We start from the raw sequence: 23,178 nt of genomic DNA on the forward strand, positions 1-23,178 counted from the left end.
AAAATAGTGTTTTACTTAAAAATGAAGGAAAACAAGAGTAATAAAACGACAATTTGATGTGAAAAAGCGTTTTTGTCAAAGATTTGTTAACGTTGACGTGAAAAACTGTCTCGAAATTTTAATTGTTTCAAATTAATTCTTTTATCAATGATTTTGACAACATTTTTCGTCAAAGTTAAATGTGTTCTGTTTTTTAATTGAGTTGAATGAAATAAAAAACAGAAATATTAAAAAGCATCATTTTGTTGCAACGGTAGATAAATTTCTATGAACTTTAATTTTAGAAAAATTGAAAAAATAGTTCTTGTTTAAATTAATAAATAATTACATAAGTGTACAAAAAGAAACTAAAACCAAAATGAAAAAAGAAATAACAATTTGCCAACCACCGAAATTTCGACTATGTGTGCTTAAATATTTTTTTTACTCCAAAACCAAGGCCGATATAAAAACATTATAAGATACAATCATTGTTTCATAAAAAATAAAAAAGGTTTTTTTAGAAAAAAGCTTTTATTAAAAAGATGCAATAAAAAGTAAAAAATAATGTTTTTCAGAGGAGAATATTTTTGTTTACAAATTAGAATTTTAAGCTCAATTTAAGAAAGTAATCCTATAATGCCGTATTGTTATGACTTATGAGTCACCTTATTACCATTCCCAGAGCTTTTAGAACTTTTAAAATCGTAATTTGTAAGCAAAAATATTCACTGATAGAAAAACATTATTTTATACTTTTTAGTGCATCTTTTAATTAGAAGATTTTTTCTAAAAAAACGTTTTTTTTATTTTTTTTATTTATTCATTTTTAGTCTTTAGTTATTCCAAACGTCTTTTTCTCTGAGATTTAATTTTGCTGTATTATGGTAACACCATTATTTTTTTGCTGATTTGTGCAAACTTGTTTAGTAGTATGTGATAGAAAACAGTGTTAGCATTGAAAGCGCAACCTCTGTTCTGTGACTATACTCTACCGTCCAAGATAAATGAATCTAAAAAAATAACGCCATTTGTTTGTAACGAAACGTAATGAAAATAGTTAGGTGTTAATATATTTGTCAATGACCAACATACAGTTAATTCTAGTATAAGTTACGGTATGTACACATCGAAAACTCATTTGAAAACATAACCTAAAACTTCAAAACCCCATTTAATCCTTTTAGAGGGTAAGTAACCACATAGGATTGCATTGTCACGCAGATTAAGTAAGTATGCAAAATTTCAATTCATTGGGACAACTGCAACCCTTTCAAATTTGGCTCCAAAAATATTAAACAGACAGACAGACAACAAAGCAAGTTAAATAAAAGCTTTTAAAAATAATGCGCCTTTCGCATAAAAAGAGTTACGCTGCTCGTATAACGTTATAACAAAAATATGTCTTAAAATTTATCAAATTGTTGATAGGTAAATTCTTCACTGTAATAATAAAACAAAGAAAATTACACCGAAACATGTGGTTTTGCTAGTAAATTACTCATGTACATTTTCCAGCGATAGATTGGACTTTTTTAAATAATCTAGAAACATTAAAGTCACTGAGTTCTACGTATGAGCGGGGTGTTTAGTGCGTACTGTTAGGTTGGTAGTATTCCCGCCAATTTGTCACCTGTCATGTTTTGTGGTCCTGTCAAATCCGAATTCAGAACATGTTGTGCTAAAGATTTAGAATTAATTTCGTTTAAAAACATTTGTAAAGTGTTCATAATCGTTTTTAGTTTGTGTTCTACTAATTATTTATTGTTGATAGTGGATTTGTTTTTGGCCCTTTACAGACATTCACGAGACGAAGATTTTAAAGAATGTTAACAACTTTCCTCAGGTAAATGCAAATATTCTTAGTTTTTTATCAATAGGGACTTAATTCCAAACATTGTGATTCATCACCACGAAAAATAAAACATTTTAACGGAAAAATTAATGTTTGGTCCGGTACTACTTTAATAGCCGAGTGTTAGTAACTTGTTTTTCACTTAATTATAGGCTGGAAATAGTATACCATATTTTATAAAAATCAATTATTCTATTAAGAAGTTATTTGAGAGAAACTAAAATAATTTCTAGACTTTGGCGCCTTCTAGATGTTGGGTTAAATTGCTTTAATTAATTTAAAATTTAACCTCAAATGGTGTATTATTTAATACTTTTCGGGTCCGCCTCCTGTCATATTTTTATATACGTGACAATGTGAGTTTCTGTAAAAAAGCATGGATGTGATGTTATTGTACGACACATTCCTGAATTTTTCTTTAAACATATTGTCAATAAATTGTCAATTGTTATTCACATTACATTACTAGAAAAAAAGTACTAAAAGTCACAAATAAATCAATTCTAAATGGTTTAATGAAAGATTTTAAGATTTTTAATTGCTAGATTTTGACATTATATTATCATTTATGATATTCGTTTTTGAGTTGTGACGTCATTCTTATTTTTTTTTAATGACAACCGACATTGTTGCTTACTGTTTTAGATAGTACACATCTTTATTTTTCTGGTAATAAGAAAAAAAAAATTAAAAATTAAAAAAATATCGACAGTTAAACAAATCGGGTTTAATCTTTTTGTTCTTGACGTATTTGATAAACTTCAATTGTTTTTTAGAATTTTTTTTTCTTTAATTAACCGTAATTTGACACTTAAATACAAAAAATAAACAAAAAACAATCATCTCATATAAAATATAGCAAAAATGAACAAATAAACCTCTTTTTCTACTGTGGTTTCACAAATTGTTCATTGTGAAACTGAAAGTTAAACTAAACAAAAACAAACAACAAAAATAGAAAGTTGAAAAAATAAGATATTACACTTATTTATAAGAACGTCTTATTAAACTTGTATAATAATATACTATTGTGTAGCACTCTCAAGAATTTCGATCACTTTTTATTTTCTTTTCTTTTTTTTATTTTTTTAATTCTTACCAGAACGATAAGAACTCGGAACTATTTAAAAGACAAATCAAAAAATATAAATGATGTCATCGCTCAAAAGCATCATTATGTTTGAAACGTCATAACAGTGTCAAAATTTAAAAAAATAAAATCGACCTACTTGGGAAATCTTTTGGAAAATGACTTATAACAAGGATATGAATTTTGTGCGTTTCTTTGGGTCTAAAATATTTTCAACATGGCGGTACTTCCGATTATATCGGAAAACGCTAGTAACATTCTTATTTTAAATGGAAAGATTTGTTTTTACTGTGTATTTGGATTTCTCGAGTTACTTCAAGAGGATTTTCATCACCTTTTCCTATACCTAAATGTAGCCGTTTTCGTAATATTTAAGATTTTTTGAAAATTTTGAGAAAAATCGAGTTATCTCCGAAACTACCAACTTTTGGAAAAAAAATTTAGAAGTAATAAAGATGTAAAATGAGATGCTGAATAATAATCAGTAATAAAATACAGAGAGTGCTATTTAAAAAAATCAGGTTATGGTCCTTCAAAATTTACCAAAATGAATGTGTCACAGCATGCTAATGCTGCAATTTAAAAGGACAGTCTTGTCGCCGAAAGATACCCTGACAGTTGTTTACACACAAACAAAATCTCAACTCAATATCTTGAAAACCAAGCGCACTGCGATTTTTTAATAATGGGCCTGCAGACGCACTAAATTGTAGGAAAAATTAAATAACTTCCGAACGGTTAAAGCAAATTGCAAAAACTAAACCATAAAAAGTGCACATTTAAATTTGTACAAATATACAGGGGGTGCCATTTAAAAAAAATATGTTAAAGGGTGCACTGTAAAAATGACACAGCCTGTATAGGGCAAAATAATTTTAAAACGTGCACTTTGACTTGACATTTGCAGTGCCATTTGATTCATTTCGATATCTTTGATATTGTAGTTGCAATCGAGCACGTCCATATCAATGACTCACCCTGTATACAACATTGTTGCCACAACAATTAACATTTAAATGATCGTAAATATCGTATTATTTATTAACTTTGAAAGTTTATGCTTTCAGAAAAACAAATGCAATGCACTCACTAAATTATGAGTAACTGTTACAGCTTTAAATTTGAATTTTTCTTCTTTAAAGTTATAACAATTTGACTTTTCTAGTATTTCAGTTACTATGTAGTAGTTTTTTTAATAAGTCTGTCTTTGTCAACAAAGAAAAAATGGAGTCATAATTTTGTAGCGAAAAAGTTGATTAAATTTGACCGAGTTTGCCTCCAGTCTGGCATCTTAACCCCCTTCTCGCATTCCACTTGTCTCTAATTTAATTAGCTTCAATAGATGATCAGTTTTAGCACACAGTGTCAATTGACCAGCTGAATCCACCAAAGCTCGGGGTTATTGCTCCTGCACCCCCACGTGACATCGTCTCGCTTTTATTTATTAATTAATGGTGGCATGAGCAGTCCGTGTCCCCTTTCAGCATCTCCATGTCCTTATCAATTCCCGTCTAGCATCGACGGGCCTCTTTGGGCGCTGTAGACGCTGCAGACGAGGCGACTTCCAGAGCGCCACGACGGAGCCGTTCACATCGATCCGGTTCAGCCGCAGACATTCAAACATCATTTTTTACTATTGCGATAGTTCAACCTCATAGTCGACGGTCTCTCCACTATTAAATATTCACATTCCCGAGGGTTATTCTACGTTTTTTTTACTTCTTTCGATTCGCTACCACCCACCCTCCGACGCCGGGGCTTTATTACTCCGGGTTATTAATGCCAGATGATGCAACGTGCGCTTTGGCCGAATCCGGACGTCCGGTCGCCGATTCCGGTGACGAGTTCGATGAGAGGACACTTGGAGAGATCGCACATTTTTTATAACTGTCGATAGACTGGCAACTTCAAGGTCGGGGAAGTTTTATTATCAACATGTTGAACCTGATTGCTTCTCATCGGGGAGAGATTACAGAAAGGGGGAGGTTTCAGAACTAAATTTATCAAGCAGTGTACGGTTTTTTTAATGCGATAAATTGGACCGAAAAAATCGCTAAATTTCGTTGAAAATTACTAGTTCCCACAAATACACAGGGTGAGACTACTGAAAGTATGCTTTATACAGGCTGTTCCCTCTAAACCCCACATTAGAAGTATTGAAAGTTCTAATAAAGATATTTATCTTAAAGTTGGTACACAGTCATAGTCCCTTGAGTTTTGCTCAATGAAAATATTTTCAAGATATCAGCACTTCCGGTTATAGCGGAAGTCGCTATTAACTTTCTTATTTTAAATGGAAAGCTATGTATACTGCGTTTTTTGGATTAGTTGAGTTATTTTAAGAGAGTTTTTATCAGCTTTCCCTATACCTAAGTTTAACCGTTTTTGACATATTTAGGATTTTTTGAAAATTTTGGATTTGCACCTGTCACTTAAAAAATCGGTAACTCGTTTAGTGTTAGAGATTTTGAAATCATATCTGGAGAATTAAAAAGGAAGGCCTATATATGTTGTCCAGTATGTTCAAAATTGAAAATGAAGTTAATAAACTCAAAAAGTTTAAGTTTAAGTTTGGCTATTTCAAGTACCCATTTTTCAAATAAATTATTATTAGATCAAATTTTTGATATTAATAAAAATTATTTGTTTTTTTGATATAAAATGGCAAGCTTACATTGTGATTATATTTTCTAATTAAACATGAAATGTCGGAAAAAGAAAATAAATCTTATTAATCGTATGATTCCTGTCAATAAAATTTTATTTTACAAAAAAAATATCAATCCAAACACCAAAATCAAATCCCATCTGCGGTAAAAAGTACATAACATTATCAACGTCACCTCCATTGCACTTCACTAAATCATAAAAAAGTGTCATCAAAAATCACATCGTTTCCAATTTTCTGTGCATTTTTTATGCAATTAAAATCTGCGACCATCGTATTTTTGTGTAATTGAAAATAACTTTAACATAGCTTGTTTTGATAATTTAACATTTTTCACTTTAATAACCGTTCACAAAATTTCTGGATTATTCACACCTTTTATGTGAAATAATTTTTCCATGGCCGACTACTTTCAAATATTTTAAATATATTTTTTATCACAACTATATAAAAAATATCAAACTGTATTTATATCGTTTTCAGCTCAGAAAAAATAAGCTTTTTGAAAATGTTATTGCCAAATATAACTCCTATTTCAAAAAATAAAACTTCACGTTATTACAGCTAAACGAAAGATTAAAAAAACGCTGTCAACATTGTTAAATTCTCTGCAAAAAAGCGCCTCTATAATTTCTTTCGTTTAATTGCGTATCAATAAGAAAGATATGAATTTTTTTGTTAATTTTTTTTTGTTTATGAGACAAGGACAAAAGACGATAGCGAGGTGTGGTTTTGCCCAAAATTATTTTCTCACAAAACAGACATTGTCCAAGGTTGCCCAAGGTTTTTATAACGCAATAATTCTCGTGATAAACAAATAATTTTTTTTCTTACTGGAATAGAACTTTCCTAAAAAAATTCAAATTTTTGTGATGTTTTGACATTTTTTTTATAAAAATGAGTTAAAAGAAAGTAAAATCTCAGACGAATTTAAAAAACCGAAAAAATTACGTTTAGTTTAGGTTCTGCCAAAGTCTAAAACAATTTACAACCCTTGTGGTTAGAGTGCTATTTCATCTACTCAAAAAAGGTAATAAAGAAATTGTTTATCATCTGCTATAGAAAAAAACGAATTAATCAACAAGTCGATGCTACCCAAAAGACTAAAATTTAAGAGACGATACAAGATATAAAATCACTCAATTTTCTGAACCTAAAAAACTAGTGTTTCCAGTGTTTTAAATTAATCTGAATACAACCAATTTACTCATTACTTGGAAAAAATACAGAAATGTTGAGCTTTGTACACTTAACAGTCTGAGAAAAACCGACGACTAAAATTTTCATAAGGAACAGGAGAAAAAAATTATTTAATATTTAAAACTTGCGCTTCGTCCCGTATTTTTAAAAACGCTGCAAATACGGTTAAAGATTCAAGAAAAATGTTAGGAAAAAATTTGAACAGAATTAAATTTCTTTTGAGAAATTTTGCGATACCATAACTCTATCGTCAACGGTTTAGGTCCTAAAAATGTTCAAAGACGCTGAAGCGACGAATTCGTTTCATTTTACTGGTAGTCAAGTAACACATAGTTAATTTATACCTAAGCTGTACAAGCTAGTATTACAGTGTCTGACTTTTTTATAGGAAACTTAATTTTCTACAACATTGTCCCTTATACTTTTTTGTATTTACAACTGTATTCCCAGCGCTTTGATAAATATGCGACAGTGCACAAAGAACTATTCATCCCACTTTATATTTTTTGCGAACGCTACGAATACAGTTGAAGATACAAAAAAAGTGTAAAGAACAAAGTTGTAGAGAATTAAGTTCTCTATAAAAAAGTCAGAAACACCATATTTCTATCTTCGACGGCTTAGGTATGAATTAACTTTGCGATATTTGACCACCAGCAAAATGAAGCAAATCCCTGGCTAGAGTGTCTTTGAACGACTTTGGGGCCTAAATGGTTGCAGATAAAGATGTGGTCTTGTAAACTTTTTTGTAAGAAATTTAATTTTCTATAACTTTTTTCCCAACAAAATTCTTACATCTGTAACCGTATTCGCAGCGTTTTGAAAAATATGGGGCAGAATGCAAATTGGTAAAAGTTTGAAATTTTTGTAAATATAATTTACGATAAAATTTTTGCATTATGTTTATGTCTTACTGTTGAGAATTTAATGCTCCATTTGTCTGTATTTTTTATTCGCCTTGTGCTAACCGTTATTTAATTACAACTAATATCATAAATTCATTGCTCTGAAAACTTGAACGGTAATGGAACCACTGCGCTCTCTGGGGATATTAATGTAACTATCAACGACGGGAACGTTTTATTTATATGTCATTTTTTATCCTAACCTTTAGATATTCGTATTTTAATACCTATATTTTTTTTCGGCACGGATTATTCAGAATTAAAAAAAAATAACACAATATTATAACCATTTTAGTAGTTTGTTTGTTGGTCTATTTTTTGAGTTCTTATAATGAATTTTAATAATAATAAAGTTATGCACGGAAAAAATAACCTTTTACATAAATAACACAGTATTCCGTAACAACTTAACACACGTTGAAATCGCAAATCTAGAATTTCTTTGGTTATTACCATACCAACAATGATTAGTGCTTTTTTTTAATTTTAACAAATTTTTCACAGAAGTCTCAAAGTAACAACAATTTAACATGTTTTTGTAAAGTCAAAGGAATCGACATACACAGCATAGAAGTGGCAAATAGACAAAGAGATTAGCAAATAGGGAACATAACAAGTAATAATTAGTTTTATAATTGGAAAAAAGAGCCACTATTTATTTTTAATAATAATAATAATTATTATTAATGTGTAAAACCATGTGTTATTCATCCAAGGTAACACTTCGACTGCAACATTTTGAAAAAAAATAAAAAATGTGATTTTCATAAATAACAAAAAAAATTTTTTAGAAAAAAGCTTTTATTCTTCAACACTGTTAAAATTTACGGTTTTTTTCACCTGTGTAAGAAAATTTTGACAACTGTTTGACGTCCGATTTGCACTCAAACTCGGTTAATAAACAACTATTATCTAAAAAAGATGCACTAAAAACTAAAAAATAATGTTTTTCTATTAGAAGAGAATATTGTTGCTTGCAAATTAGGATTATAAAATTTATAAAAGCTTTGGGAACAGTGCTCAATTTAAGAAAGTAATTCTTATGACTTATGGCCGTTTCCAAAGCTTTTATAAATTGTAAAATCCTAATTTGTAAGTAAAAATATTCTCCTCTGATAGAAAAACGTAATTTTTTAGTTTTTAGTGCATTTTTTAAATAAAAGTTTTTTTCTAAAAAATATTTTTTTAATTTTTTTTATTTATTGCTTTTTAGTCTTTAATTATTCTAACCGTTTTTTTCTCTGAGATTTAGTTTCGCCGTATTATTGTAACACCATTATTTTGCTGATTTGTGCAAACTTGTTTAGTGGTATGTGATAGAAAACAGCTGTTAGCATTGAAAGCACATCCTAACCACTGTTCTGTGTCTATACTTTATCGTCCAAGATAAATAAATTAAAAAAAGCGACATTTGTTTATAACGAAACGTAATGAAAATGATTAGGTATTAATGTATTTCCCAATGACCAACATACCGTTAATGTTGGTATAAGTTACGGTATGTAGACATCGAAATTTTAAACATACCTAAAACTTCAAAACCCCGTTTAACCACATGGTAATGAATTGTCACGCAGATTAAGTAAGTATGCAAAATTTCAATTTATTGGGACAATGGGAACCCATTTAAATTTGGCTCCAAAAATATGAAACAGACAGACAGACAACAAAGCAAGTTATACAAAAAAAACTTTCAAAAATGATCACTTCGTTGCATTTTTGGCACACTTGTTTATGTTAGATATAATCTTGCAGCACTTATTCGTGACAACAGCCAGTGAATTAAAAATTTAAATAACAAGACAGGTCAAGCGATATTTCATTTTAAGAATCGGAATGAATTTGCAAATTCCGGCTTTCTGTTGTAAAGTAAAGCTGAAGAAATTGAGACTTTAGCATTTTTTTGTTCATTTTACGGGCAAATTGCCAACCTGTCCCCAATGTGCAACCTCCCCAAAGCTATCAAAAATGCACGCAATAACCCGTATCTGTCCTAATAGTCTTGTCCGTTCGTCGAAAACAAGAATCAAAACAGAATAATAGTGGACAGCCGGCGTGTATATACGAGGTTTCGTATTGCCATCCTCTCCCCTATCCATTTAATGTACCGGAACGAGGGCGAAATCAAAGAAAACGCCACACTATAACAATATTCGATTCCATTTTGCGCACAATAGCGGGCCACCCTCCAATAAAAATTAAATTAACTAATCCCTTATTAATTGTAAACAAACACATTAATAATAAAAAAAGGGTTAGTGTATTGCGAGGCCTCTTGTTTTCGCCCCTTATCGGGGCTGAAACACGCGCCGACGAATATCATTGCGTCCACAGTCAAAGGATTTATGATAGCGAATTTGTGATTTATTGGAGAGAAGTTGTCGGGGGCGGATTCGTCGAAATTATTTTAAATTAGACAAGACAAGGGGAGACAAGAGGGTGCAACAAAACGGAGATTTTCCACCCGTGGGAAGGATGCAGTGTGACGACAGATCCGGTTACTGGAAAACATGTGCTTATCAATAGAAAAAACTGGACCAAAAAAATTCAAATCCAAATCCAAATTGCGTTGTTAATACACTGCTCAACAATTGAAGTGGATATGGAGAGAAATTCTAAATTTTGGTAATTCGTTGTATATTCAATAACAAAAAACAGTCACAATAAATAAATTTATACTCGTTCACACTCAAAATTAAAAACTGAAAAAAATTATCCGTGAAAAACCAGAACTAGAAGTAAAACAAAAAATGAATAAAACCTAACGAAACTTAAAAGTTTTCAAAGTCAAATTTTACACCGTCCCTACAAAAATCTAGTACCGTGTAGGTCCTCCCCTGGCTCTTAGCAGGGCTTTTACTCGATTGAAGAGACTCATTATTAAATTATTAATAAAATCTTGTGGTATCGATCCCAAATTTCTTACAATCCATTAGCCAGTTCTTGTAACGTTTCAAGAGGCTCCTGGAGCTGGTTTAAACACCTAGACATTTCGGTCCAAACATGTTCAATGCAGTTCATGTCAGGTGAACAGGGTGGCCACTCCATTCGTGTAATGCCATGATGTTCTATGCGCTTATTCAAAATTCTGGCGCGATGAGGGCGGGCATTATCATCAATAAAGACGAATCTTTCGCCTATTGCACCAAAAAATTGTACAATTATCGGCTCTATTACTCTATCTCGAGAACGCTCAGCAGTCATTGCTTCATTAATCAAGACCAATAGGTCTGTGCGGCCATTAAAACATATGCCTCCTCACACGCACACTGATCCGCCACCAAAAAGAGTGGTTGAAGCCATCACATTTGCATTGTACCGTTGTCCTCTTTCCTTCCACACTTTTTAGAATTTTGGCTAAGAGAACAACGGTATAATGAAAATCCAACCACTCTTTTTAGTGGCGGGTTAGTTTGCGTATGGGGAGGCATATGTATTAATGGCCGCACAGACCTATTGGTCTTAATTAATAAAACAATGACTGCTGTCCGCTATCGAGACAGAGTGATAGAGCCGATAATTGTGTCATTTTTTGGTGCAATAGGCAAACGATTCGTATTTATTGACGATAATGCCCGCCCTCGTCGCGCCAGATTTGTGAATGAGCGCATAGGACACCATGGCATTACACGAATGGAGTCGCCACCCTGTTTGCCTGACATGAACTGCATCGAACATGTTTAGGCCGAAATGTCTAGGCATTTAAACCAGCTCCAGCAGTCTCCTGACACTTTACAAGAGCTGGCTAATGCATTGCAAGGAATTTGGGAAGTGATACCTCAAGATTTTATGAACAATTTGATAATGAGTCTCTCCAATTGAGTAAGAGCCCTGCTAACAGCCAGGAGAGGTCCTACACGGTACAAGGTTTTTGTAGGGATGATGTAAAATTTAAATTTGAGAACTTTTAAGTTTCGTTACATTTTATTCGATTTTGTGTTTTACTTCTAGTGCTGGTTTTTTACGGACAATTTTCTTCAGTTTTTAATTTTGAGTGTGAACGAGTATAAATTTATTTTTTGTAATTATTTTTTGTTATTTAATATACAACGAATTACCAAAATTTAGAATTTCTCTCAATATCCACTTCAATTGTTGAGCAGTGTAATTTATTAACAAAAGTTTACGAGGAATAATTACTAGAGACCGGATTTTTAGGAACTCAAAAACCTTACTAGGTGGCAAAAAATAGACATTTTTGCAGGAAAAATATAAACAAATTATTATTGCAATAAATTCCGTTACATAAACAACCAAACAATACGAATTAAGTTTTGTCAAAAGCTTAAAATTATCTGTTACAGTAAAACCTCTCATCACCACTAATGGGAGGTGGGCAATTTTAATATAAATTCTTTTTCTTAAATGAACAAATTATAATAGTAATAATAATTATAATAGTAAACTGCCCACCAATTACATTCAAACATAAAATAGCAGCAAAAATATGGATATTTAAAAAAAGTATTAAAAAAAGTAGAAGAACTTAATTATGTGTATTAAATAGGTTACATATAGCTTTTATATAGGTTTCTTGACAGAATTCTGAATTTATTGGTTTATACTTTCTAAGAAATTTTGCACAATAGTTGAGTTTTTGCTGAAGAAACATGCAAAAATAATGTCATTTTTGACATAATTCTGTGATTTATTACATTACTTTTTAAGAAATTGGGCACAAGAATTAAGTTTTTGCTGAATAAACGCTTAAAAAAGGTGAATTTTTGGTAATTTTTGGTCAAATTTGCTAATTTTTTTCGCCTTGTTTCATGAAAACAAGATGATTTTTGCTTTAAAAGCGCGTTTAGTTCTTCAGAACTTGCAAAAATAATGTCATTTTTAATACAATTTTGTGATTTATTGGCTTACTTTTTAAGAACTTTTGCGCAATAATTGACTCTGCTAAATAAACGGTTAGAAAAAGAAGTTTTTGTTCATTTTCGACCAGATTTTGTGATTTCTTCATTTTAGTTTAATAAAAACAGGACAAAAAATTTGATTTTTGGTCTGAAAACGTGTTTAAATCAACAGAACTTGCAAAAATAATGTCATTTTTGACATTATTTTGTGATTTGTTGGTTTACTTTTTAAGAAATTTTACGCAATAGTTGAGTTTTTGCTAAATAATCGCTTAGAAAAGGTAAATTTTTGGTCATTTTTGAACAAATTTAAAAAAACAGAGGAAAAAAACCTTGATATTTGGTCTAAAAACGTGTTTAAATACTCAGAACTTGTAAAAATAATGTCACTGACGACATAATTCTGTAATTTCTTGCCTTGGTTTTTAAGAAAATTTGCACTATATATTTTTGAGTCTTTCCTGAATAAATGCTTAAAAAAGGTAAATTTTTGGTCATTTTAGACCAAATTTGGGTTTTTTTGTTTTAGTTTAATGAAAACAAAAAAATTTTTGGTCTAAAATAGTGTTTAAATAATCTTCAGAAGTTGCAAAAATAATGTCATTTTTGACATAATCCTGTGATTTATTGGATTACTTTTTAAGAAATTGGGCGCAGCAATTGAGTTTTTGCTGAATAAACGCTTAAAAAAGGAAATTTTTTTGTAATTTTCGACCAACTTTGATGAATTTTTTCGCCTTGTTTAATGAAAACAAGAAGATTTTTTGAGTGAAGACGCATTTAGTTCCTTAGAACTTGCAAAAATAATGTTATTTTTGACATAAGTCTGCTTACTTTTTAAGAAATTTTTGCAGTAATTGTGTTTTTATTGAATAAACGCTTCATAAAAAGGTTAATCTTTTTTCATTTTTTTGGCCTAAAATACTGTTCAAATCCTTGGAACTTGCGCAAAAATAATGTCATTTTTGACATAATTTCGTAATTTCGTGCCTTAGTTTTTAAGAAATTTTGCGCAATAATTGAGTTTTTGCTGAATAAATGCTTAGAAAAGGTAAACTTTTGGTCATTTTCGACCAAATTTGGGGATTTTTTTGTTCTAGTTTAATGAAAACAGATCAAAAAACTTGATTTTTGGTTTAAAAACGTGTTTAAATCAACAGAACTTGCCAAAATAATGTCATTTTTGACATAAGTCTGTGATTTATTGGTTTACTTTTTAAGAAAAATTTTACGCAGTAGTTGAGTTTTTGCTGAAAAAAAGCTTAGAAAAGGTAAATTTTTGTTCATTTTTGATCAAATTGGGTAATTTTTACGTTCTAGTTTAATAAAAACAGGAAGAAAAACTTGATTATTTTGTCTAAAAACGTGTCTAAAAATGTGTTTAAGTACTCACAACTTTCAAAAATTGCGCAATAATTGAGTTTTTGCTAAATAAACGGTTAGAAACGGTAACTTTTTGTTCATTTTCGTCCTTGTCTAATAGAAAGAGGAAAAAAGCTTGATTTTATTTTTTTTTGTCCATGTTGTTATTAAACTCTGTATTATTAGGTACACATAACTTATAACTCATATGTAAAAATCTTTTCAAAGTGAAATCAAATTAAAAAAAAAATGTAAACAGATTTTTTACTTAAATTCTTGAATTTTTGTTCAAACAAATAAATCTTTGCACATGTGTCCGTTTAGGAGATAATTTTTTATGATAATGTGGTAATTGGGATTTTTTTTGTCCACGTCCGATATACAGAGGGTCTGTTGTAGAGAGGTTTTTTACATGGTTTTCCAATGCTTTTGTAACGTTCCTACAAGAATGTCCGTTGTAAAGAGGTGTCCGTTGTTCGGAGGTTTCACTGTATACAAAAAAGTTATAAGAAACTTAATTGTTGAAAATTGTTCTAAATTTGCTGCAGTAAAAATTAGTTGTTTTTCTGTAAGAATTCATTTTAACCTTGTGAAAATTTTGGAAAATTTGTCCATTTTCTCCAAGTGAGTTTTAGTAATTAAATTTTTTGGAAAAGTTCAAAGTCTATCCAAAGATTATCAATTTTATTAAATGTTGTCAATTACAGACTATTCATCTATCATCAGTGTATAACATTAGCAATTCAAGGTAAAATTTTTCAGTTTGAAAAAATTTTTTCATTGCATTTAAAATCGAATAGAGCCCATGATTTTAAATGACCAGTTACGTAATTTTCCATTTTTTAGCAAAAGAAATTTATTTCGAGTTTTGAGAAAAGATCTTAAAAACTGCGTGTTAAAGTTTTCTAAAATCCGGTATATAGTAATTACTAGAGTTTTTTTATTGGGAGAGTTGGGACACTGAACGTCAAACCGAGCCAATTTTGTATTATGTGGATTAGGTATATATTTCTATCCTTTTTTATTAAAATTTTTGTTAGTAACTTATGCAGAGGTTTATGTCGAAAATAATTTCAAGGTTATAATTTTTGTCAAATGCATAAAATCACATAATTTTACGTCAAATTTAACCAGGGACGAAGGAAACGTAGAAATTTTGGGATTACTATTTAAAAAAAGAAAATAATTGAATACCTACCAATATTAATGTTCACATTTCTGACATTTTTCGATAATTATTTTAATATTAAATACATAACTTAAAACATACTTCAATGATAAAAATGCTTTTCTTTCAGTCACAATTTTTAGTTAAACATCTCGTCCCAAAAATTGGTCATCAAGAACCCTTCATATTTCCTGTCGTCTTTTTAAATTTTCTAATAAATGATATTGAAGGTGTTCTCGTATGAAAAACGTAACAAAATCGTAAATTCCCAATAACTTTATAATTTGAAACAGAATCTAAAGTTCACGTAGATGCTAAAGGCGGCCAAGCAGCGACAGGTTCAACTTTCCTAAAAATTAGAACCAATTTTGGGTTCAAGTACCTACGTATTTTTTAAATGCATAGACAAATTCCCAAAATCTCATAGATTTTGTACATAACATTATTTAGACAATCCACTTTTCCAAATGCTTGTTAATAATAAACGTAAAACTTGGCAGGAAAGGTTCAATTTCTCTCTCTTTCATCGATGATTACCATTTCTTACAGTTAAGGAAAAAATGTTTATGATGAAGAGTTTAGACGTAAAATTCTTGTACTTGCAAAGAAATCTCTTTTAAAATTTGGAGTTCATATAAAAAAACAGTGAATTGACGACGACTGCCAGTCTAAACCATTTTTAAACGCAGTTAGTCGACGAAAAATGGAAACATTTTTTGACAAATTTATTTGACTTTTCGCCAAATTTCAAGTGTAACACCACTGATTTCTATCCCAATTTGTTTTTTTACACATTCCAACCGACGAATATGAAACAAAATTTCGAAAATTGACATTCAGTGTCCCAACTCTGCCAATATAGGAATTCTAGTAATTACTAATCAAAAATAATAGTATTAGTCATAAACAAACGCAAATTTATCGGCGCTTCTTTGTTCGAACGATATGAGTTGTAACAGGAAGAGATTGTAACTTAAAACTTTTGTTGTAATTGGGTGACAAAGTCTGCAGATCACGCCTCACGAGCGACCAATATGCAAATCAGTGCTTTATTTATATCCTCGAATATTAATTACATCCAGTTTATTTATAGATAGCGTAAAATTTTGCTGCACTTTGTATCAATTATTGGAATCGATTGTGGCTTGTTTTCTCCTTACCATCGGCGACATGGAACGTGCAATTACCATCAATTATTACTCTTTACCCCATTCACCACCGGTCGATATATCGAACCCATATGACTAAGAAAAATAAATTCGTTGAAAAGTTGTTTGATTAAAAGGTGCGTTGGAAAATCGTTAAGTGTAATAATATTCAAAAGATCGCCGATAAAGGCGAAAAAAATTTACATTCGGGTTTGAAATTGTTTAATGTCTTCATTTGCACGAGCCGGACCTGGATTTTTACATTATTACCAGCGTTTAACCCTGAACTGGATACCACTGGGTTTATAGTGGCGTGCGGAAAATGCAACCTGCAGTAAAAATTCTAGGGCTGATTTAAAGAAGGCCACTACTATCATCAACCGAATGAAACATTTTTATTAAAACTTTTAATTAAAAATTTTGAACGGTAAAAAGAAAATACGTACCGTAGTTGTTGTTTTAATTTTAACATTGCATTTGTTCATGAATCAAATTAAAACACTTTTTTTAGTATTAAAATAAAAAAATAAAAGTAGATAATTCAGAATTGTTTGTTGTTCGACATTGGAGGTTTAATTAATAGTAACATTTTTTATTAAGTTTTATTTTTTTGTCAGTACATTTGCATTCTCGTGCTTGTTTAACTTTAATTATTATTTGTATAGATAAAAAATGCTAGAAGAAAATAAAAATTACATTTTTCCAGCAATCATATTAGGATGAAAAATTCAGGACTGCAAAGAGGTTTGAGCCGGAGATCGATAATATGAAAAAAATATTCCTCAATAAAAAATTAAACATTTATGATTAATTACAACTGCTACATTAAACAATGTAGGCAAATATTTAATTGATTAATAAAATAATAACCACGAGCAAATGCGAACCCAAGAATCCGAAGTTCGATCCCTGCTTCTGTCAACTTTTTTTTATATTTTTCAAGTAAAACCATTATAGACAAAAATAGATAAACTAATAATAGTCCAAAGTTTTAAAAATTGTGGTAACACAAAAAATACGAATTAAAAAAACTTAAAAAATTAAAAAGTACAAGTCTTGATTCTGTCATTTTTTTGTCAATAATTTTAGATCTTCCAAGCAAAAGTGTTAGATAGGTGAATAAAAGAATAATTTTAAAAATTGTAATAACACTCAAAAAAAATTTTTTCTATTAAAATTATAATTTTGGACTGAAAGTAAAATATAAATAAAACAAAGTTTTTTAATGCAACAAGCACGAGTATGAATTTTTGTAATAAAATTAGTTAAATATTTGTTATTAATTAAAGCCGTTACGTCTCACAATGCATGCAAATATTAATAATAATTAATTCACGATTAGTTGTGTGACCACGAGCCAAAGTGAACTCAAAAATATGAATAATCAAGGAGACTAAATTAACAATAAAACTTTATTTTTTCTAATAGATTTTAAGTTAATGATTAATTAATTAAACCTGTATCTCATATCGAACAATCCTTGCAAATATTAATAATACATAATACGAGTGATTAGGAACTGAAAACTTCGAGGTTCGATCATTTATTGTATATTTTTCAAGTAAGATAAAAATAGATAAAGAAATGAATTAATAATATTTCCCAAAGTTGTGGTAACTCTACAAAAAACTAAAAACATCTAAACAATAATTTATTTAATTCTATAATAAAAGAAACGAAAATAAAATAAAACAACCTTTGGTCTTCTGAAGCTATCTTATTTTTTTCTAATACATGTTTATATTCTCACCTGAGGATGACCACTTTGTGGTTGAAACGTGTAGTGTTTCAAATAAACGTGTGGTGTGTCGGGTTTTTAAACTTTGTTTTATTTATTTTCCATGCCAAGAAAATCCTACAAGATGTAATAGATGTTTGTAAAAAAATTAAATAAACATTAAAGTATTAAAACCATGATACAATGTGTTTTTAAATGATTTTCATCTAGTTAATTTTGAAATGTAAAAAAAATTGTGTCGCTATACTCAGTTGAATTCTCTGTCAATAAATGTCAAAACTGTCATTTGTAAAATTCACAAATTGTCAAGTAATTAATTTTAAAAATTTCGTTAAAATGCAACTAAATTGTTACACTGTGCAAGAAAACACTTTTATTGTCGAAGCTTATTTCCGATTTGGAGACTTAATAAATGGAGAATAGTAATATTCGGTGTCTAAATGCCTGTCATTAATTCTATAAAGCGGCATTTCTGACTTTACATGGGAAATTCACAAAGGACTAGATGAGAATCATTTAAAAACACATTGTATCAAACAATGTATGCAGATATTAATAATAATTAATTTATGATTAATTTATGAGGTGCGATTCCTCTGTAATCATTGTTTTTTCAAGCAAAAACTTTAAAGACAACATTAGATAAAAAAATGAACTAATAATATTACCCAAAGTTGTGGTAACATTGCAAACAACTGAAAAAGTCTTAACAGTAATTAATTTTAACTAAATAATCAGCGAACCTAAAATAAAAATAAAAGCAATCATTAAATAATTAAACTTTAATAATATCAAATAATGTATGCAAATATTAATAATAATTAATTTATGATTAGCTGTGAGACCACGAGCAAATCAGGGGCGGATTTAGAAATTAGTTTTGGGGGGGGGAGGGGCTTCCAAAAATTTTTATAGTAGTGACACTTGAATATCGGTATGTTAAAATATTTAAATAAATTTGTACAAAATTTAATCCCAAAACAACTTTTTTTCACAATGCAAATTTATACGGACTCTTTTTAAAAGAGTGTAAGATCTCAGGTGGTTCTGGAATTTGAATTTGCCGCATTTAATTATTTTATTTCTATGAAAAATCTGAAAATTACCAATTTTTATGTACTCAGGCAACCAGTAAAACCAAATTTTACATATACTAACATTGTTCGTTTTTTTCTGTTTTTTGTGCATTTTTTGATATACATAGTTGTTAATCATAATATTTTTTACTAGTAAATTTTGCTAAGTTTTTAACGTAATTCGTTCCCATTGACAAAAACAACACGTCTTCTAAATAATTAAAAAAACTACAACATAAATACAACAGGCAATATTAATTTACAAACAGTTAATAAATAAAAATTTTTGAGAAAAAAAAAATATCTTCCTGTAATATTTTATTAATAATCTATTTTCATTATAAGGAAAGGTATATCGTGTTCACTCAAAAGAATACAATTTTCTGGCAACGTTTCGATTTTAACTTAAATTTCTTCAGGCCGTCAATTGTTTTTTATAAACGAGTTGAAGAATATTCAATTAGAATCGAAACGTTGCCAGAAAATTGTATTTTTCTAGTGATAAAAAACTTCAAATATCTAGAAAGAATTAATCTATTTATTAATTTATTTTATTCTTCGACACTGTCAAAATTTACGGTTTTTCTCCTGTGTAAGGAAGTTTTGACAACTGTTTGGCATTTCTCAGTACGAAACGTCAGATTATTTTTAACAAATTTAAAGCAATTTTAAGCCTTGCTGAGTCTATTTCAAAGAATAAAATGTTGTATTCAACTCGTTTTTGTGTAAATCGGTTCATTTATTTCGCCTCGTGGATGATAAACCACTCGTTTTCACTCGTGGTTTAAAAATCCACTCGTGAAATAAAGCGTCCGATTTACACTCAAACTCATTAAATAAATAACTATTTAAATGTGGTGATACTATTATTTTTATAGTGGTAATACTATTGAATGTCGGTATGTTAAAATATTTAAATAAATTTGTACAAAATTTAAGCTCAAAAAAATTTTTTATCCAAAAAATGTTACAATGTAAATTTATACGGACTGTTTGTAAAAGAGTGTATAGGATCTCAGGTGGTTCTGGAATTATTTAACTATTTTATTTCTATGAAATTTCTGAAAATTACCAGTTTTTATCTACTCAGGCAACCAGTAAAACCAAATTTTTCATATATTAACATTGTTCGTTTTTTTCTGTTTTTTGTGCATTTTTCGATATACATAGTTGTTAATTATAATATTTTTTACTAGTAGATTTTGCTAAGTTTTTAACGTAATTAGTTCTCATTGGCAAAAACAACACGTCTTCTAAATAATTAAAAAAACTACAACATAATCACAACAGGCAATATTAATTTACAAACAGTTGATAAATAAAAATTTTTGAGAAAAAAAAATTATCTTCCTGTAATATTTTACTAATAATCTATTTTCATTATAAGGAAAGGTACATCGTGTTCACTCAAAAGAATACAATTTTCTGGCAACGTTTCGATTTCAACTTAAGCTTCTTCAGGCCGTCAATTGTTTTTTATAAACGAGTTGAAGAATATTCAATTAGAATCGAAACGTTGACAGGAAATTGTATTTTTCTAGTGATAAAAAACTTCAAATACCTAGAAAGAATTAATTAATTTATTAATTGATTTATAAATGTGCATTATAAAGAATTTAATGTGATTATTTAAAAAAAATGTTAATTATTTTTTCTTATGTTTCAATAATTAGAATTCAATAATCAGGAGTTTGAAACTGTATAAAAAATAGTTGAACATTAATTATTACTAGATACGAAGTCAAAAGTTCGATAAATGTTTCTTTTTATCCAAGGTGAGCAATACGTAGAAAAATAGAATACCAAATGAAAATAAGTAAATAATAGTGTCTGGAATTAAAATTAATCTGCAATATGCGATAACGTATGCACCGAATTTGCCGTAATTAATTAACACAAATGATGAATATTGTTTACTAATAGATAATTAATTGCTGAATCATAAGCACATGTCGATGTGTGTGGGACTCGCAATTTTTTTAACAAATTGGGCGCCTCAGATTGTTTTACCTTGTTCAGCAAAGGAGATAATCTCCGACGTCCGTCCGTAAAAGTCGTCAAAATCCATGGTCTCCACCGTGGACGTCCTGGCGCTGGTCGTTGATATATTTTCTTCACTATTAAAGTTTCTAAAAAAATCACTGTTATCCTCGGCTCTCGACAGGGTTTCCATGATAACTTCTCTCGGAAGACTGTAAGTGACGTTGGGCTTGTGCCTCAGCCCCAGCTTGGACAAAATCTGTCTTTTGATGGCCTCCAGCCGCAGGTTGTCCGCCTTGCTCTCCCGGTCCGCGATGCAGTTGGGGCACGTGGAGGCCGGCGTCTTGGAGCCCTCCTCCACGGCGCTGCGCTCCAGCTGGGCCACGTAGATGTCGTCGTCGTCGTCGTGGCGGTGGCGGCGGCCGGCGTCCACCGTCAGCGTGCTGCAGAGGAGGTACAGGCATGGGATGGCCCAGATGGGCCCGCCCATGGCGCGGCTCCGGGGCAGCATTATCTGGGGGTGATCTTCAGAGAAGTCTTAAGCTTCTCGCATTTTTGGTGGTTGCTTTGCGTGAGCCAACTTTGGATCATCATCCCTCACTTTGCACCACTCGAATTTAGACGCTCGCGAAAATTGGAAATTTGCTGGGAAAAGTTCGAAGCGATGCACGTTTGGACCTGGCGGCGTTCCGATCGCAACTGACGAGAATTGGCCACTCTCCTCCTCAAGTGCGACTACATGTCTAGAGTGCCGGGGCTGGAGTCCTTATTAAACACTGACGGGAAGCTTTTTCAAGAGAGGATCGCTAACACCTTTGTACTGAGTCGATAATTAGGGGTCTCAAGGGGAGGGATGGGACAAGTGATTGCTGGTGGCACCAAGGGGTGGCGAACGCTTTAAAGCGCTTTATTTCAATAACATTCATTAGGAGAGGGGCTGATGGGGACATAAATCCACTATTAATTACTTTATCACTTTTACTTTCGCTATCAATCATTGCTTAGAGTGGCAGGCGCAACTTTCCGAATACACATACAGGGTGACCCAAAGGTGCGTAATCGGTCTATAATTTTTTTTGTTACGTGAAATATTGCCATGCTATAGATCGACAAACTAAAATTATTTTTATTATACACAGGGTGTTGTATACAGGGTGAGTCATTGATATGTGCGTGCTCGATTGTACCTACACTGTCAAAGATATCGGAATGTATCAAATGGCACTGCAAATGATTAGTCAAAGTGCACGTTCTAAAATTATTTTGTTTTATACAGGGTGTTTCATTTTTACAGTAGCCTATAACAAAGTTTTTATAAATGGCACCCCCTGTATATTTTTACATATTTAAATGTGCACTTATTTAGGCTTTATATATCAGTTTAGTTTTTGCAAATTGCTTTAACCATTCAGAAGATATTTAATTTTTTCTACAATTTTGTGCGTCTGCAGGCACATTTTTAAAAAATCACAGTGCGCCATTTTTCCCAGATTTAGTCACTTGTATATATAAGAATATATAAGATAAGAATATGTATACATATATATATACAGGGTGCTCAAAAACTGGCGCACCAACTCAGTGGTACGTTATTGATAAGCAAGTGCAGACCACGGGAAAAATGTTGAAAAAATTCCTAAAGTCATATTTTAAAAAATCTGGAGCTACAAACTTATTGTGTTAACTTCTTTAGTTTTCATTATTTTTTTATGTTTTTATGTTTCATACCAGGTAATCGTTCCGTAACAAAACAATAAACAATTATTTTTAAATTTACTATCAGATTTTAGCAATTTTTTAATTTAAAAAAAATAAAATTCATCCAAAAAATCACAATGTGTAGATGTGCCAACACTGTGAATTATTTCCTAGGAAACTGTTTCAAAAATAATTTATTTTTATTGTTGCTGAAATTCTATTGCGATCATGCCTGTTAGACAACGTTGCCACATATCATTTATCTAAAATCCGTTATTTATCAATAACTTTAATTCAAAGAATTTTTTTACTATTTTTACCTTTATATGTAACCAGTTCTCTACCACACACCATTGAGTTGGTGCGCCAGTTTTTGAGCACGCTGTATATATATATATATATATATATATATATATATATATATATATATATATATATATATATATATATAT

The 23,178-nt window shown here is 30.4% G+C and overlaps 1 protein-coding gene across 1 annotated transcript in view; it reads right to left on the reverse strand.

Annotated features, from left to right (window-relative positions):
- Actbeta (Activin-beta) overlaps positions 1-21,751 on the reverse strand; it is a 59,767-nt gene extending 38,016 nt beyond the window's left edge. Inside the window, exon 1 of the mRNA XM_008196762.3 lies at positions 21,059-21,751. Within this exon, the coding sequence (XP_008194984.1) occupies positions 21,059-21,539 (481 nt within the window). The 5' untranslated portion in view covers positions 21,540-21,751. The remainder of the gene's footprint in view (positions 1-21,058) is intronic.
- Positions 21,752-23,178: the final 1,427 nt, after the last annotated feature.

This window comes from Tribolium castaneum, chromosome 8, assembly GCF_031307605.1.
Source record: "Tribolium castaneum strain GA2 chromosome 8, icTriCast1.1, whole genome shotgun sequence".
In the NCBI taxonomy this organism is placed as follows: domain Eukaryota; kingdom Metazoa; phylum Arthropoda; class Insecta; order Coleoptera; family Tenebrionidae; genus Tribolium; species Tribolium castaneum.